Source organism: Fulmarus glacialis, unplaced genomic scaffold, assembly GCF_000690835.1.
Source record: "Fulmarus glacialis isolate BGI_N327 unplaced genomic scaffold, ASM69083v1 scaffold11249, whole genome shotgun sequence".
Lineage (NCBI taxonomy): Eukaryota > Metazoa > Chordata > Aves > Procellariiformes > Procellariidae > Fulmarus > Fulmarus glacialis.
The window spans coordinates 24792-43249 of NW_009231413.1; the positions used below are offsets into that span (position 1 = coordinate 24792).

At 36.1% G+C, this 18458-nt stretch overlaps 1 protein-coding gene across 1 annotated transcript in view; it reads left to right on the plus strand.

Annotated features, from left to right (window-relative positions):
- The window catches only part of EVI5 (ecotropic viral integration site 5), a 70329-nt gene that overhangs the window by 12595 nt on the left and 39276 nt on the right, over positions 1-18458 (plus strand). Inside the window, exons 9-16 of the mRNA XM_009584565.1 lie at positions 1054-1114; positions 2712-2765; positions 5164-5196; positions 5762-5908; positions 13220-13354; positions 15508-15648; positions 16182-16340; positions 18060-18206. Of these exons, the coding sequence (XP_009582860.1) occupies positions 1054-1114; positions 2712-2765; positions 5164-5196; positions 5762-5908; positions 13220-13354; positions 15508-15648; positions 16182-16340; positions 18060-18206 (877 nt within the window). The remainder of the gene's footprint in view (positions 1-1053; positions 1115-2711; positions 2766-5163; positions 5197-5761; positions 5909-13219; positions 13355-15507; positions 15649-16181; positions 16341-18059; positions 18207-18458) is intronic.

Here is an 18458-nt window from a genome sequence, read left to right on the forward strand (position 1 = left end):
TAGGGAAAGGAGGTTAAATCTTATGGTCTGGCCTAAATTCTTAAGACTTTAGTTCTCAGGAACTGGAAAAGTATTCGCAGTGCTAAAGAGTGCATGTATTGTCAAGATTAGTGCTGTTTAAAATATAAATTGATGAAACTTTGTGACACCATTGATAATTGTAAAACAACTTTCATTTGGGGTTTGAAATCCTGAGCATAATACTACTTACTTTTTTTTTAAGGTTAGTTGCATGTCTTCTCTCTTCTGCCTTTGGTAAATTATGTTTTGATAAGCCAAGCTGCACATATTGTGCTCTTCCAGGGTTAAGTTTGGCGATTCTCCAGTTGGTTGTAATATATTGTACATTCACTGTTCTTGCACTGCAGATTGTGCTAGGGTCTTTCAAGTTGAATTTGCCAATCTTTCTGTCAGCAGCCGATGATCAATGTTGTAGAGTGAGCAGTCGTCTTTAAAACAGAAGTAGTAACAAAGCTTTCAGGAAAAACATTTTCTCTGAAAGCCAATATAAGTGTATGTAGTTTAAAATCCTACCATTCTGAGTCTAAATTTCCTTGGTTGCCTTCTGTAGAGGCATTGTTTATCTCAGCTTGTTTTTCCTTCTTGTCACCTTTTTCAATTGGGACAATTTTGTGGTTTGTTGGAGGGGGGCCAAAATTGTCTTATGTTTAAGATACTTGTATCGCATCTCTTTGCATCTTTCTGTCTTCCAGGCTTTCCAAGCTGCTCTTTCCTTTGGCTGAACCTATGGAATTGATTATTGTATAATTACATTGAGTGGTTATTACAGAGTAGCTCCAAATCATTGCCACTGTAAATGTATACAAGCAAGCACCTGCACTTCAGAGTGCTGGTTCAGAGTCTGTTCATATCTACAGAAGTCTTTGTGTTTAAATTTAGTTCTAATGTCCAGTCTAAATATTTACAGGAGTGCATTTCAAGTGGCCACTTAAACAGAGGAAATTATCCCTGTTCTGCTGTTGTTTGTTAGGTATTACACCAACAAGTTATCTGCAGTTTTTTTAATCATAATTTACTATTTCTAATTTTTAGGTTAGAAAAGGAATACACTACAATAAAGACAAAAGAAATGGAAGAACAAGTTGAAATTAAAGTAAGAGAGTCCCAACAAATTTATTTATGGATCGGTTTAATTCCTAGATGTGGGGTTACATATTTGATCTGTATATGTAGCAGGACATGTAATTGAGGTCCCCAAATTCTTTTCTTTCAGCATTTGTATTTGGGATGTCTGGTCATAAAGGACACTTACAATGAAATTATTGAGACTTCTGGTGGACGTTTAAAGAAAAATCTTTGATGGAGACCTGCTGTACTTAGTTTTCATTATTTTCTGCTGACTAAAGCTTGATTACAGATGGCCTCATTTATCAGAGGTTCTGAATGTGCTGGTTTAGATGTAGGTCTCCCACACAGGACGTTTGTAAAACACATGTTAAGATACAGTTTATCAGAATGCACTTGAGCGGTTTATCATTGATTTTGAGATCTTGATTTTTTCTTATGCATTGGACCCAAAAGTGAGTGTCTCCTGTCTGCAGTCAGGTTTTGGGGTTTTTTTGGAGCTTCTGCAATTGATACATAATGTGGAAAAAACCTGCCCTGTGAGTGCAGTTTGTTTCCCTTTTACTAACTGACGTACTTCCTGTATTTACTTAATCACTGCATCTTTTTGCTTTTGTGACATAAATAGGCTTTTGCTGCTTTTTTTTCCTTTTTCACTTTTTTTTTTTTTCACAGCATGGTGTTTTGGTCTGGATTTGCTTCCTTGTGTCATGTTTTTAGCCAGTTCTGTGAGAAAAGGCAGTGGGAGAAATGATGGGCAAGTGTAGTATACAAAGCTTAGTAGAAGGAGCAGGTTACAACAAAAACAAACAAACAAAACAAACAAAAAAACTCCAACCCAATTAACCAAACAAACCCAACAACCCAAAGCTGTCTGTTTCTAGGCCCTGCTTTGGGACTTTACATAAACTGACTTACTCTCTCCTGCTAAGAAGCTCTGCTATTTTAGGGAGATGGCAAAACAAGCACATTGAGTCTGCCTCTTAGCCTGGCAGAATAAAGCATTACTGAACTGATATCCATGGCTCTATTCTTAGGGATACAGATCTCTTTTATCTGAATGCTGACTGCTAAAATTTATAGGAAATGCACTGGTAAAATATGCAGTTAGTACAATTCTTTCTCACTTCTGGGGCATCTGAGGTAAATAATTCTCAGTATAACTTTACAGATTAAATAAATATTATTATATAAGTTAACATAAAATATTGAGAGGAAAAGGAAGGAAACCTTGTAGCTATCTCATTAGCCTGTCCTAGTGCAGGGAGTGCACTTTCATGTCCCTTAACCATGAAGACGTGTCCGGCTCTGTTTATGAAGAGGAGGCTGCCAAGTCTAATATGTGGTTGAGCCCTGTGGTTCACCTGCAGACATACTGCTTTCATCTAATGCAACACAGATGCTTTTGTATAACACAAGACTTCTTCTCATCTTTGCCGTATCAAGCTGTATATTTTGAGTTAGTACATCATATAAAAGGATGTTAAAAAGTTCACTAATTATTTTTGTATTTATATTGATTTTCATAGATGTGATGAGATAAAAACGTTGTTAGCTTGCTTGGCTTTTATCAAACTTCCAATTCATAACTTGAGAAATATAATTCTGAACTGTTTACCTTCCAGAGGTTACGAACTGAAAACAGACTCCTAAAACAGCGCATTGAAACATTAGAAAAAGTAAGTATGTTGGTGATTAGATTTAATCTGTGTTAATTTATACTTGAATTGATGGCAATTTTATTACATGAAATGGGAATCTCAGAATTATAGCTTACTGTTTTTCCTGCTATACTAACAGTGCTTAGCCAAATAGCATGGCAATAACAAGGCAATTAGGGTCAGTGCTTGTAAATGTTTAGGATTGTTATGTTTAGCTCTTGGTGAATATGAAATCAAACGTTTTGACATACCCAACTTTTGTTGTGCTGTTTTCTTCCTGAATTAGAAGCATCTGTTCAAAGTACAGAAGACTACATGAAATAGTGGATTGCTTGGGTGGAAAAGAGGTTATTGTGAGAGAATCCTCAATTTTGAAAATCTGAAGTTGCTGGGTGTTTTTACATAGGAGCAAAATGACAGACCTATCAATGACCAGAGGGAAATGGAGATGAAACCAGATTATTTCATCGCTAGCAAATACAGCAGTAGAGGGGTGTTGTTGCAGCATTCACATTCAGAACAGGAGGTCTGCTGCCATTAATTTGTTTTACATAGTTTTGAATTTTTGTAGCAATTTTGGGTACGTGGTGGGGAGAATACCTTTTAACACTTATTTCTCACTGATTTAGTCTGGAATAGAGTTTTGTTAGGCTTCTTTGTAACTGGATGTAACTTTAAAAGTATGCATGATAACTGTTGTCAATACATTGCCAACATGCAGGCATTGTTTCCAATGGTCTCTCCTATATTCTGGTATGCTTCCTGTGACAGGTTGCATCTGAACTGGTCTGCTCTAGAATGAGAACATTCTTGTCCATCTTAACCAGGAATAGCAAATATCTTTCAACAAATGAAATTGAATGCTCTTGTGAGTTGCAAACAGTAGTTTACGTTTCACAAGGAAGAAAATGGTAAAGATTCAATTTAGAGTGACATAATTGAAAGATGTCACACTTCAGCTGTTAAATCCATCAGTTTCTTGGAAAAACAGTCAAATATTAATTAATTGATTTCTGGATTTAGTTTGGAAAAATGCACATAATGAGGACATATTGTGAAAGCTGTGACGAAAAATACAATTTTATAAACATCTTTGTTTCTAATATTGAAGTGCTGATAAAATTAACTGAAAAGAGCAGACTCTTTTTAGGAAGTTTGAAGCTGTAGTGAATCACTTCAATGCTCTTGGCAAATTTATAATAGTAAACATCCCTGTTTTGTACTTAACTTGCAGAGGTTTGAAATCAGATTTTAAAAATTTTAATAGGAAGTCCATGATGAACTGCCAGACGCTAGTGCTTTTGCAAATTCTGTACTTAAAATTTCAGAATTCACTTTCAGAGTATCCCATTCTGACTGGAATTAGAACATTTCAAAATGGGGAAATATTACCTATTAGTAAGAATTTCTGAAGATCATTATCATCACAGCATCTGAAAAACAGATCATAAAGTGTGAACACACACATTCAGTTCTTCTGTTGGAAACTTACTTTTATTTTAAAATATTTTTTCTTCATCCTAACCTGTATGATTTCGTTGTGATTTCCTTATTCTACCTTAATGACAAACACCTTACCTAACTTCTAAGTAATAGCTCTTATCAACCAGTTTGAACTTTAATTTTAATAAAAGTTCCAAGGAAAAAGATGGTCTGCGAATAGGTGTGTTCTGTTGTAGAATCTGCAAAAATCGAGTGCTTTCAAGGGTGATAGAGTAGAAATTAATTAAATGTGCAACCTGGAGGGGAATGTAGTGCTTGTCGGTGTCCATAAATGAACATTTCTTTCTTGCAAAACTTTGGCAAGGAAAGAGAATCTAAGAACTGCTCAATTGAGTTACTGCAAGAGTTCAGTAAAAATATTAGCTGTCATAGTTGAAATTTTCTACTTGTGTCTGTCAGTTTGCACGATTTAACTTTCCTGCTTCATCTTTTTGGAAGCTTTAGTTCTGCACGAATGCCTCAGTGCTTAGCAGAGTTTCCTTTGTGCTCAAATTATGCCTTCCTTTCATGTTGTGGATGGACCATAGACCACATCTTGCATCTATCTACTAGGTTGTATCAGATAATGTATCAGTAACTTTTGTTAATTGGGGAAGCAAGCCATTCAGATAAAAATAGCCAGTCTCCTGTAGGTGAATTTTAAGTGTTATGGAAATCTGGCTTTGAGACCTTCTTGTATCAAAGATGGGCTGTGTTAAATCTATTGCAGAAAAGGCTGCTTCCTGGGACTTTCAGGCTGAGTTGCCTTAATTTATAAGAAGAGTTGTTAATTTTGCAAAAAGAGTTTGTACAGAAACTGGGTAGAATTTGGGCATTTTCTTTCTCTCAGCTCTTGTCTTTTTTGTCACTGTTATCACCTCTTTGTTTTTTGCTTTTTCTTTTCCTTACTCCTATCTGAATTTTTCCTTTGTAGGAAAGTGCTTCCTTGGCAGATAGATTGATACAGGTATAGTCTTTTAGTCTTTTACTGTATGACTCTCTTCCTACTCTCAAAAAAAACCCCAAACTGCTTTAATGCATGCATATGTGCATGCTGTACTCTATCCCTGCCTTGCTGATTTGGAATAAATATAGAGCTAATCTCTTGCTAGAAACTTGTTTAATTTTGTTTACTAAAAATATATAAACCCAATACCTGCACGTTATAATATTTTTCCTAACCTAATGTAATTTTTGGGTACAAATTCCTATGACAAATGGATTCTATGACCCTGTATTAACACTGAAATTGAATATTGCAAACTTAAATCTGTGCATGTACAACTGAGTAATATTGCATGAAGGGAATTTTATTGAATGCAAGTACACAATTGTGCTTGCTAAATGGATGCTGAACTTTGTAATAAAGTACTAAAGCAGCTGTTTAGTACTACCTTGTCCTAAAATTTCCACCAATTGTACGCTATGCTGTTTGCAAAACCAATCTGATGAAATAAGCAGTGAAGCATTACAAAGGCATTTTTTCTTGGATTTGTCCTCAATTGCTTAAAAAAAAAAAATTATGTCCTAAGGGACAAGTGACAAGGGCCCAGGAGGCTGAGGAAAACTACCTCATAAAACGGGAGCTGGCCACCATCAAACAGCAGAGTGATGAGGCCATTACTAAACTGGAGCAAGCTGAGAATACCATCAGGGAGCTCCAACAGCAGCAGCAATGGGTAAGGAGCCTGGCAGCACATCATCTCATCTTTTTCACTCACTTGTGTTTATTTTTCCTCATCATGATATGGTCTCTGTGCTGTCCTTGTAAATGCTTGTTCATGGTGATTTGCATTCTTAAAATTACACAAATTGAACTAAGTGATATTTTGGTCTGTTCTTACTGATAGATGGATAGATGTAAGTTACTAGTTTAAAAAAAAAAGAAAGAAAAAAACCACAACAAAACACACCAAGCCAAAAACCCAACAACAACAACAAAACCCCAACCCAAAAACCCACCACCACCACCAAAGAAATACTAACAAAAAACCACAGACAAAACCTTTGGTAGCTCCTAATCCTAAGAATCTAGCTATTCCGAGTTGTGTCACTTTGAATACTCAAATTTGAGAGTTGATTCATAATGCCTTTACCTTTTCATTTAAGTCAGTCTCTTCCATGTTAACGTTTCTTCTGTGTACCTACGTTTTTTTTTCCCTAGAGTGCTTACATTTGCTGCTTGCAAAAATAGAAGAGTATTGTCCCTGAGTTTGGAACTACAGGACTTTATTAAAAGATGTGGGTTTATGTGCAGATAGAGCAGGAAAATAACTTTTAGCAGCTGTATGTAGTATTGTGTTTGTATGTACTATGTGTTTTAGGTAGTATAATGTGCAAGACTTCAGACTGTTACTGTGAGACTGAAGATACTTTCTCTAAGCCACTTACAAAGTGCTCAGTATCTTCTCTTGAGAGAGGGAAGGAAGCAGTTTCAGCAGTCTTCACTTGCTGAATAAACAGTGCACTAGCAGTGTTGATGTGAATACACTCATATGGTTTTAAGTAAATGGTATCCAAGTACTTGTCTGAAGCCCTGGGCATTTCAGGGGTATGAAATACAACTTTTTAGAACTACAGCATACTGCAGCTGCTTACCAGATCCCTTACAGGCAATGTAGCAGTTTGTTTTACACATCTTCCACCAAAGCTCTGGAAATACTTGTATCTTGCCTTGGAAGGTAGAGATGAGATTTACTGGTAGACTGAAAAGAAATCATAACTTAAATGCAACATTATAGAAATAGTTTATTATGTCTCTTTAATGCATTTCAGTGTAAAAAAGGTACACCTTTTAGAATAGTTGCAAGGAGTTATTAATGAGCTGTTACTCTAATGTGTAATGCTGCTTTTTATTTAACTTTAGCAATTTCTTTAGGGGAAAAAACATGAAGAAATTATGATTAGGAAGATGGGGATGTTCTAGCGATGCTTTCCAAGATTTTAGATATGTTATAATCTTTCAAGTGAAATAAAATAAGAAATGTTTATGGAATGGGGTAGCCAGCTGTTTACTGTCTGATTACAATAGTACACATGCTTTTGTAATGTGTTTTTGGAGGCATCCATGTTACTTACCTGTGCTCAATTAAAACTTATTAAAAGAGACTAAAAAGCTCTATTTATCTATTAGTTAATTGATGGGTAATACGACTTTTAAAGCTAATGCTTTTAATTATGCTGGGGACCTTATTAAGTAGCAATGATGGGGAAGCCTGGCAGGTTGGCTAGGCGTGGGAACTGGTCTTGAGCAAAACTATAGATTACTGTGGATTGCAAAATAGGATGGATTGGACCTGTGAGGGCAGAAGATTGGACAGGTATTGCAGGAGTGGAGAGCAAGTAAAATGCAAGAATGGGCAGTTAATTTAAGAGCCACACTTCCTACCCTGCATGCTTGCAGCCTTGTTTTCCTCCACTTAAATGTGAACGTGACTATAGGAAATAGCCTGACTATGCGTGGAACTGAGGCTGTAAATCCATGTGGTTATAGGGATTTGGGCCTAGTAGCTAACTAATTTTGAAGTGTAAGGAATAGTACTGTGGTTTTGAGGACCATCTGCGTTAACTTAGACAATGTGGTGAAAGTGTTAAGATGGTTTCAATTAGTAGTTCCCTAGATTCTGCTGCATTGGTAAGATTTGTAATTGAACAGGCTTTTATTTTTATTTATAAAAACTTTGTTTCCCAGCATGGAAATAGGAGCAGCAAATGTAAACAGCTGCATGCACTTGGAGCACCACCTAGTGGGAATCCATCAATTTCTTTTGAATTTTGGTATTTCACTTTGAGTACACTGCTAAATCTTTTTGCCATTTCCTAGTGCCAGTAGCTTTGCTCTTGGCAATACTCCTCTTCAGTATTGTTGTACAAATATTTGCTTTAATGATTTTTTTTTCTCCAATTATTTCAGTTTTGTTTATGATTAGCAAAAATGATTGCACAGTGAACTTACAAATAGCTGCATAGTTTACCTGTAGTTATTTAAAGGTACAGCATCTATCCTACATATTTTATAATCCACGTCTTTTCCAATCTTGAGTTGTCTGTTTCAGCATGATAGAAACTGTAAAGTTTGGGTGTGAATTCCTGAATAGGAATGTATGAAAAGAACTGCCTAAGGATACTTGTGGCTGCCCCTTCTGAACAACGCTATGCGATATTAAAAAAAAAAAAAACTAAATACAACCCACTTTTACTTGTAAATCATGAGGGGAAGTAAGAGTAGGGTTTTTTGGTGTAATATTTGTTTAAATATTATCTAAACTATAGTATTTCTAAGAAGGCTAACATATCCTCTGTAAAAAGTTTATGCATTTGTATTTAAATATTATCTAGGGTTTATTCTATCTGTCCTATGAGATTTGATAGCACAAGTTGATGGCTTAAAGGTAAGTATTGAAAGTGCCTGCAGGACGTGTGTGTGTATGAAGAAATTCTCCATTGCAGCACTGCTTTGTAAGGCTGAATATAGAGATGGGTAGAGGAGTATTCTTTTGACTGAAGTCCAACACCAGAAGCCCAAATTACATGCAACTTTAATTTTTCCTGTGCTGAAGTATTTATAGGGAGTTTTTAGCTGAACCAGAATGACTTTATTACAAAGTGTTGAGTCTACTTAGAGAGGTTCTTCTTACCATTGTTTCTTAGTGAATGGAAGGGAAGTTCTGCTATAGTACTTCTCCCAGTCCGACCTGAAGAGAGTACTAATGATCATATAATAAATCACATATTAAGTGTCATCAAATGTATTCTACATATTTCTGAATATTTAGGGTTATTTGGAAGGGGAAAAGGAAGCAGAAAATAATAAGGTTTAAGATGGAGACTTCACACTTAATTTTACTTTGGATGCAAACTTTTACATCTTAGTAAAGAGCAACTCTGTCAGAGTAAGGTTTTTAAAAACAGTGTATAACCTGTACAATTTTTTATATTGATAACTAGGAAAAAATAATTGTAAAGCTAACAATACTCTGAAGTGCTCTTGGAGTTCAGTGCTTCAGCTACCTAAACATTTGCCTGAATGGTTTTGAAGAGAATGGTACTAATCTGTCTTTGGCATGTCTCATCTTTAAATATAGAAACTTGCTAAAGGCTTCTAGATGTGGTGGGATTAAGAGGAAGGTGGTTTCTTCCTCATACTGCTAGTAAATCAAGAACTGCATAGAGGAAGTTGTGCCTGACTTCAACAGAATACAGAAGGTTTTCTTTTGAGGCATGCTAAGAAGGATGGTATTTGAGGAGTTAGGGGTGAGGGTAATCAGCCTGTTCTAACCTACTCCTGATAATTATGTGCTGAAGGTTTTTTCCCTCTGTTTTTTCTCCTATTGTTTCTAAATGAAAAAGGTAGCATCTGCTGGATGTATAAAATGAATAATCTAATGATTTCTGCCAGTTAAACACACCTCCAGAACACAAATCTCAGTCTTTCCCAGTGATTCTCTAATTTTCAATGATTACCCAGTTCATCAGCCTGAATGCTGGAAAATTGAATTTGAGAAATGAGAGGCAGTTCAAGCTAAAATTGCTTCACACCTTATTTTTAAGAAGGCTCTTCAAGTATACTATGTGAAGATAGAATTTTAATTGACAAAACATTCAGATGGAAGCATATGCGTTTTGCAAGGTAATTTACAGCTGTGTATTTAGTTATTGTTACAGCAACTCCGTAGTGCATAGTTGCTTTCCAGGAACTCATGCTAAAATGACTAATAATGAAGAGCATAATTGATACAGGGAATATATGCTCGTAAATGAGTGTTGCAACCTTATGGAAGGCTTCACTTCATTTTACAATATACTTTTTTTTATATTAAAGTTCTGATCTGCAACCAAAAAGCAGAAAATAAAAATACTGTCTTTAAAGTACTACAGTTAGTGCTTAAATGTGTAAACAAAGTTAGCTGGGCAGCTGCTGAACAATCTCTTAGTTGCCCTTCAGTACAGAATACTGGAAAAGCATTCTGTAATTACACGTAATAATCTGTCATTGGCCAAAATATTATCAGGAATAGTTGTGTCAGTCTCTGAGATTTTACTATTTCTGAGATTTTAATAAAAGTTGGGGGAAAAATAAATCCAGTTGTGTGAAGCCAGGCACGGACTTGTTTCTTTCAGAAGTAAATGGCTGTAGAACTACATTTTTAGTGCTTTATATCACAGACATCTTTTCAATACAGCCAAGAAAAACAGTGTTACTGTGGTTAAAATGTTTGGCTGGTGCCTGGAAATCTGGATTCACATTGTGGTTTCTCACAGATTCTAGGGCTTAAGGCAAATATATAAAAGTAGTTTCTTTTGCTAAAGAAGTTAGTCTGAAAGTAGTTTTCAAACATTGTTTTGACTATAAACTTGTGTTACCTTTATATACTAAATTATTAAAATTGTGTGTTGTTTTTTTAAGGCGCAAAAATCACAACTTTGAACTTGTGAATATTGTTTTTTAAATCTATTTTTATCTTGGCTGTATTTTTTTGCCAGTCTATCAAGACTTGATTTAAAGTTTGTTGTGGCTAAATAGGTAAGTACTCCTAACATATTCCTTAGGCAGGCAAAATCTAAAGACAGATTTGAAGAAGGCACGACTTGTGCCTGAAACTGGATAAGTAACTTTTCTTGCACTCTCCATTGTTTATTATTTGACAAACATCAGTTAGATTTTTGTAGTCCAAAACTATTTAGAGTACACTTACATATTGTTACAAAATCAGGATGTATTCAGCTCTTCAAATCTGCTGTTTTCTCTCAATTTCCTGGAAAGTACAAGAGGACTTCTTACCTGAGGAAAGCACGCTGCATTTGTTCTTGTTCTGTATATATCATAAGCAGAATCTGGAACAAGGAATGTAGAGTCCATTTAAGTTGCTGTGTGTATCATCTGATGAACTTTTACAAACAGCCAGGGAATAAGAAAGAGCTGTTGCCTATTCTCTGCGTCTGCATATGCATCTTACATATGTATGCTACTCATGCTCCCATATCAGGTGAAGCAATTGCAGAAATGCATCAGCATCGTCCACCCATCTTCTCCTTACACTCAAATCGGGGCTACCTCCACTGCTTGCCGAGGCAAAGACACTGTGTGGGTTGAAAATAATATGAATTAAATTAGTATTGTATAAGGGAAAATTAATATTAAATATACTATGATCTTTGTACATTAAGCGTTCCATATGTGTTCAACTGCACAGTTAAGTAGGACGAGCACTTAAATGGATAGTCTCAGTGACACTAAAGACTGCCTGCATGAGCTATATTTGCCTCTTAATGCTTTGTATATATCCCCTCTGTCACAGCTCCCTGTAGACATATATACAAGAAATACAAAAAGATGTAACACTAAGGTTAGTTAGTGTAGATTTTGAACTTGGATTGTACTGAAAGTCATGATGAAAGGCTTAGTTGGCATGCAGAAGTATAAAAATAAATGAAAAACCATTTCCTTGACCATGTAGTTACATGTTGTAAATCCTTGTTTTGTCCTGTTTGCCTTCGGTTTGTGCATTAAAGGTCAGGGAATGTCATACCCTAATAGAAGCATATGGAACTGAAGACTTTTCTGTTAATTTTGTCAACTGTTTTTAGATGCAGAAAACTAAATTGTTTGACGCAAACATAAAATAGAGTCAGAAATAGTTCTATCTTTAGTGTAATGAATACTCTATGGATTTTAAAGTTGCATTGTTAATAGAATAAAACTTCATCTATGAATTCAAGGATAGTATTTATGCTTCGCAATGTAGTTAATGGTACCAAAGATGTATTAAATGATTTCCCTTTAAACTTAATTTTCGGGGTAGCTATGCATACACAGTAACTAGGCAACTATGCTTTGGGGATTTCAACACCTGGGTTTTTTCCTACCAGAAATTTAAATGCTGATTTAGGATGGCATCACCTCTCAAGCAAGTCTGACAATTTGTGGTGAATCTCAAGTCATTTTAAAGTGATCCAAGAAAGAAGGAAAATGTATTTTGTAATTATTGACTGGAGGAAAAAGTTAAGTGGGGCTTTTGAATACAAATGCTTTGTATGACTTCAATTGGATGTATCTGTTGAAAGATGCAGTTTCATGAAATTGTGCTTTAGCAAGTGAAAGGATAGATCTCACTTTGAATTCTGGCTAATCAACAATCAAGAAATAAGTTAGTGGTGAATTAATGTACTTGAGCAGAACTGTGTTGTTTTTTTTTTTTTTCCCGTTCCCCCTGAAGTTTGGAAAGGGTGACCTTAAGTTCTGAACTGCTGTTCTATTACTGAGGGAATGTATTTGGGTGTGCAAAGCTGGCTGGGGATAGTCTTGGAGTAAGTCCTGTATGAAAAGAACCAAATTTCTTTGTAGCTTGGCCTATGCTGTTTGTCTAGAAGGGGCTATACTGCTACTTGTGCCTGGATTTTTCTCATAAATCCACAGGGCTTGTCCTAGAAGAGAATCTCGGAAGGAATATGTATAGTATGAGCAAATGAGAGCCAAGGGTTGGAATGGAAGAAAGGGGCAAACCGAAGTGACTGTGCATTGAAGCATACATGGCTTTGTTTTAAATCCAAGATTATGGAAGGCTTGTGTTGAATCAGAGTTTAAGTGAGCAGGGATCAAGAGAGATGCATGTATTAACCTTGTTATTAGTCTTTCCTAAGCATCTTTTTCTGCATATCACAAAATAATCACAGATTCTTTGAGAATTTTTCAGTTTGGGTAACAATGAGAGAAAAGTGTGAGTTGTTGCTCATCAGTAGTAATAGGGGTCTCAGTTTGGTCTTACGCATTTAGCTGTGTGGAGGTGCAGTTGTTTGAGAGGCATAGCATTAGGGTTCTTATTGTTAGTAGTCTGGATGGACATGTTAGTAGACTTGTATAAGGTAAGCGCTTCTGGTGATCTCAAGCTAGTATTCCTAACGTTAAGCATTTGAATGTACTTTTCACTCCAAATCTGGCCCTTTCAAACCATCTGTGCTTCATACTAAATATATTTCTGCAAACTTTGTAGCATAAATGCAGTTCACGATACAGTGAAGACTTTGTGCTACAGCTGGAAAAAGAGCTGGTCCAAGCCAGGCTGAGTGAAGCAGAATCCCACTGTGCCCTGAAGGAGATGCAAGATAAAGTTCTAGAGATGGAAAAGGTAAATCAAACCAGGACCTTCTGTATAAAATAGCACTAGAACCAGAATACAGGTCCCTGTAATTCTTTGCATAACTGTGCTCTAGAATCTTCTCTTCTATGTTTTCATGATTGCAAGGTGCTTGTCAAACCTGAAGTTAATATAGCAAAAAACCTAAGATCTGCTTGCCCTGGGAAAGGTTTGTGAAGAACAGATCACTTTTATCCTGTTTCTGAAGCCCACTGCAGTGGAAAACTTGGGTTCTGGTGGAGTCTTTACAATAAACATCAATTGTTTCAAAATTATATCCTGCAACAAGAGCAGTTGGCTTAGGGTGAGCATTGAGGTGATGTGAAATTAAATAGTCTGGGAGATGAGGAGGAAAGAGTTCAACATTCCCAGGTCTTGAGTTCTTAAGTGTCTCCCGCTTCGTCTCATTATGGGCAGGGAAACAATACCTCCACTGTGTAATATCAAAGTCTCTACTGCTTTTTGGGTGCCATCCCAGCATGTAACTTACTGATGCCAGAGTTCGAGCTGTACTCAAACCAACTGTCAAACATGTACCTTTCTTTGAAGAAAAACCTAACTGCAAAATAAAATAGAAAAAAAGGAAAGAAAAAACCCACTAATTGACCTAAAATAAAGCACGCTGTTCAGATCCTGTTGTATTGGCTTTGGAAATTGTTTCTTCATGGAAACTTTAAAGAGCTGTATACTCAGGAATGTGGCCAGAACTTACTAGCTAATTAGATTAACTCATTGGAGTAAAGATTTTACTCTTTTAATTATCTGAGGGGCTTGATGGGAGTCTGACAGGCTAGTAGTGTGGTAGTTTTTACTGTACTGAACATTGGTGAGAATTCAGGATCTATGGTATTTTTCAGCATTCAAAAAGAGACCACTTCTTTATTTAACTTTCATCAACATGAAGATGGCATACACTGAAAACTTACATGTGAAGAAAAACTGGAGCAGCGGGGGAAATTCCAGTGTACTCAGATGTAAAGTAGTATTTCAGTGTGTCCATAATGAACTTAGGCACATGAGAAAGCGACTGAAGTTAACTCCCTCAAATGCCTACAAATACAGCTCTGTACTGCTGTTAATGATGTGTCATGTAATCTGGGAAAACTCTGACTTGCATGGCTATACTGACAGTGATGTAAACATTCAGAAACACACCCTATCACTTCCTATATTTGCCAATACTTGGAAGCCATGATTTGAAACACAGAGATGCTAATAAATGGCTGTTTTGCTGTGTTCTGTTAATATTAATAATGCACTTAACTCTCAAGAAAACCTGGCAACTGTCACAGTATTACATATCTACAAAAATACTTCATCTTGCTGAAAATTACTACTGAGATATACAGTAGAAAGTGATGAAGCACAGTTCAACTTTCAGTATTTGGTGTCCAATGATTTGATGTAGGGATATTGTAGTTAGGCAGACTATGTCCTTTTTCTTCCCCTCTGTTTCTTTCCCAGACTTCCATTATTATACTTTTGTCACTGTTTTACTTTCCTCAGGTCACTCCTGCCATGTGTTTTCCTGTTTTCTGTTTAGCTTTCTCTAGTCTTTCCACTTTTTCCTTGTGTTTTTGTAAATATCCATGCACTTTCATCTGTAAGACCTTTTCTTGACTGGTTGTTGTTTATAAATATTAATGGATGGTTCCTTTGTCAACATATCTTTTCTCCTTTTCAAAGGCAGATGACCTACTTCCCAAAAAATAAATTTCCATTTATTATTTTTCCTGTAAGTGTAAATAAAAGTTATAATTCTAAAGGTGTAATTTCAGTTCCTCATTTGCTTTACTTTTATCAACTAGCTCAAAATCTTTCAGATTTCTCTCCATATTTTTGATGTACAAAAAATAGTGTAAATAATGCTTTGTTAGGGATACCATCTGGGGAAATCTGGAAGTCAGAATACCTAAAACTATCTTGTCAATTTTTTTCTGTCATTGGCAGTTGGAAGATAGTTATTCACACTCGCTATATCCAGTAACTTAGATTCTTGAGGGATTTTATTTTGCAAGGGATGTGTAATTAAGAAAGTTTGGTTAGTAATAAGAGTTATCATTCCATGTCTATATTCTTGGAGTGGGTCTCACTAAGCACAATTTTATTCAAATACATATTTAAGAGGATGGTCCTTGTTGCAGAGGAACAGCTCTCTCCCTGATGAGGAAAATGTTGCTAGACTACAAGAAGAACTGATTGCAGTAAAATTAAGAGAAGCAGAAGCTCTGATGGGCCTCAAAGAACTAAGGCAGCAAGTCAAAGATTTGGAGGAACACTGGCAGGTATGGGTAGCAATACACTTAATTTTTATTTTCAATGAATGATGATAAAGCAAAAGGCTACGAAATTTTGAAATGTAGAGATCAAGTAGAAACTAGTGATTGTGGATCAAGCCACTGAGGTGAGAAAACTTTAAATGCAACTGCCACAAGAAACTTTACTTCAGAAGTACATTAGAAATTGTTCCCTGGTTGTTATAGATGGCAGACAGCCTGTGCTACCAGCTAACCATTCTGGCAGAAAGGAAATACCTGATCAGTACTCCTACTTCACTAAATGTTAGTAAGGGCTAGAAATAGGCAAAAGTCTCATGATATACTTGCAATTCACTGACTTACTGTAGTTGGGAGTGACTGTCTTCAGCTTTTTAATTGTCTATTCTTAAAACTAGGAAGTTTGCATGGGTTTCTAGTTTTTAGGACAAACAGGAGCACTATAGCAACTTGTCCCCATATAACTCTGAGACCTTAAACGAAATAAGGGAACACCCTGAAAGATCAGGCATTATCAGCAACAGCATGCTATTTTTTTTTAGCGTCATCTAGCTCGTACCACTGGAAGATGGAAAGATCCTCCCAGAAAAAACACAGTGAATGAGCTACAGGATGAGCTGATGACAGTCCGATTGAGAGAAGCAGAAACTCAGGCTGAACTGAAAGAGACCAAACAAAGAATGATGGAGATGGAAACACAGGTATGTTACTGAACACTCGCATGTGTGAATTGAGCTGAATGCTGGCAAATTGGTGTCAAATGGTAGTACCTGGTGATGATCTTTTACCATCTACAGGCATGACTTTAGTTCCAAAATGCGCTTTTTTAATGCTGTTAGACTAGGAGGGAGAATCTAGTCCATGAAGTCCAACTTTAATGTCTCTTCTTTAGTCTTTTCAGGACTAAGCTGTCTGCGTTTCTCATTTGGACTAATTGGTAGACTCTGTGAATGCGTGTGAATCTTAACTCATTAAATTTTAACTGGTATAACAACAAAAGTACTTTTAAGGTGTTATAAATTTCACAAACCTAGTTGATGATTCTGATAATAGTCATTCTAATTCTTTAAATGGCAGTGTTTTCCTTCTTCTGGTGAAATTGTCTATACTAGATAATCCACTGAGGTCATGAATCTGGTTACTAAACTGTGGACTCTCAGCGAAACAGCTGCATGTTGTCAGGTTTTTTTAGCAGAAGCTTTACCTTTCATGTGCCAGAAAAGCAAGCATGATTCACCATTGCCGAGATTTGTGCAGAAAAGACAAAAATAACTTGCCTGCCAAGATATTTTTGTGTAACTAGGGAATACATTGTTATTAAGCAAACAAATCTGACATGAAAGTGCACTAAAGTTAGTGAGTTAATATTACATTAGTGACCTCTCAACTGAATCAATAAGCACAATGCGCTGTTGATTGAGAAGAATTTGTAACAGGCGTTTGAGAAATCTTCCCATGAAATACCTGCTAAATGTAACTGTTACTTGAAGGAGACCTATGCATCCAAAAGGCTAAACAAACAAAAACACCTTTTACTTGACAAGCTTCAGCAATCCCAGAAGCTAGCAGAGCACGTAAGGATGTGCTACTGAAGAGAGATGAGCTAACTGCAAGGCATATGGTGGCTTATTTCTGACACAGGCACCACTTTTTCTATACCAACTGAATAAAAGTTTCCTCTTGTCTCAACTTTAAAAATTTTCATTGACGTGTAATACTGTTTCACTACAGTTAACATGTACTTTTGTTTTGGGGTTTTTTTTTCCCCCATCTGTGTATTTATTTTAGTCAGTAGGGGGCATAGGTATCCTGCTGTCTGGATTACATGTATTAAAGCACAAGACCTTTAGGTACTTCTCACCTGAGTGTTATGCATCGAGTCTTTGTATATGCTTATGCTGTTTAGCTATCATTTGACAGAAATGCAGCAGTTCTTGTGTTGTGTACTGGTCTATGCACAACTTCATATAAATATGGTGTGACTTGTACTAATGCACTGATCTTAATTAAGGTGCTATGTTATTTTCAGGAATTCACTGGACAGAGAAATGTGCACATCGTATTTCTGACGTACCTTATGTTTCTTGGATGTATCAGCTTGTTGCTGTAGTTGGCATACAAGTTCACAAAATCTTTGACTTACCTAAGCAAGAGATTGGGAAAAACAGATGTACAGGAGCTTTGCAATGATGTTCTTACAATGAGTCATCTGTTGTTTAAGAACAATTTGAATATCCTGGTCATAAACCAAACGTCATGCAAACTTTTCTGATTACACTTAGAAAATTCTGAATGCTTTTTCATCAAAAGTTTTCTATAGTAAATGATCTAGAAGTCTTTCTTGTCAGACTTCAGGGAGTTAATATCAAAGGTCTTTCCTTAATATGCATTTTCTTTCCTTTTTTTGTCATAAATTTCAGAATCAGATCAATAGTAACCATTTACGAAGGGCAGAGCAAGAGGTTACCAACCTACAGGGGAAGGTACAGTATCTTTCCGCCCAGAACAAAGGACTTCTTGCTCAGTTGAATGAAGCAAAACGTAGACAAGCAGAGATTGAATGCAAGGTAAACAACATCGTGAATAGACTATTTGTGTGCTAATATATATGTACTTTCTAGTCTTGTCCGCTATTGTTGGATAGAATTGTGTCTTAACTGAGAAGTAGAAATCACAAAACTAAAACTTTCTTTTACTGATTTGACAATACCATCTGGAATTTACCATCTCACAAAATCACTTGAGGTTTTGACAGAGCTGCTTCTTTGTGGTCCCACAAAGATAAATGTTTACTTTAAAGTGTGGTTCTACTAGAAGAG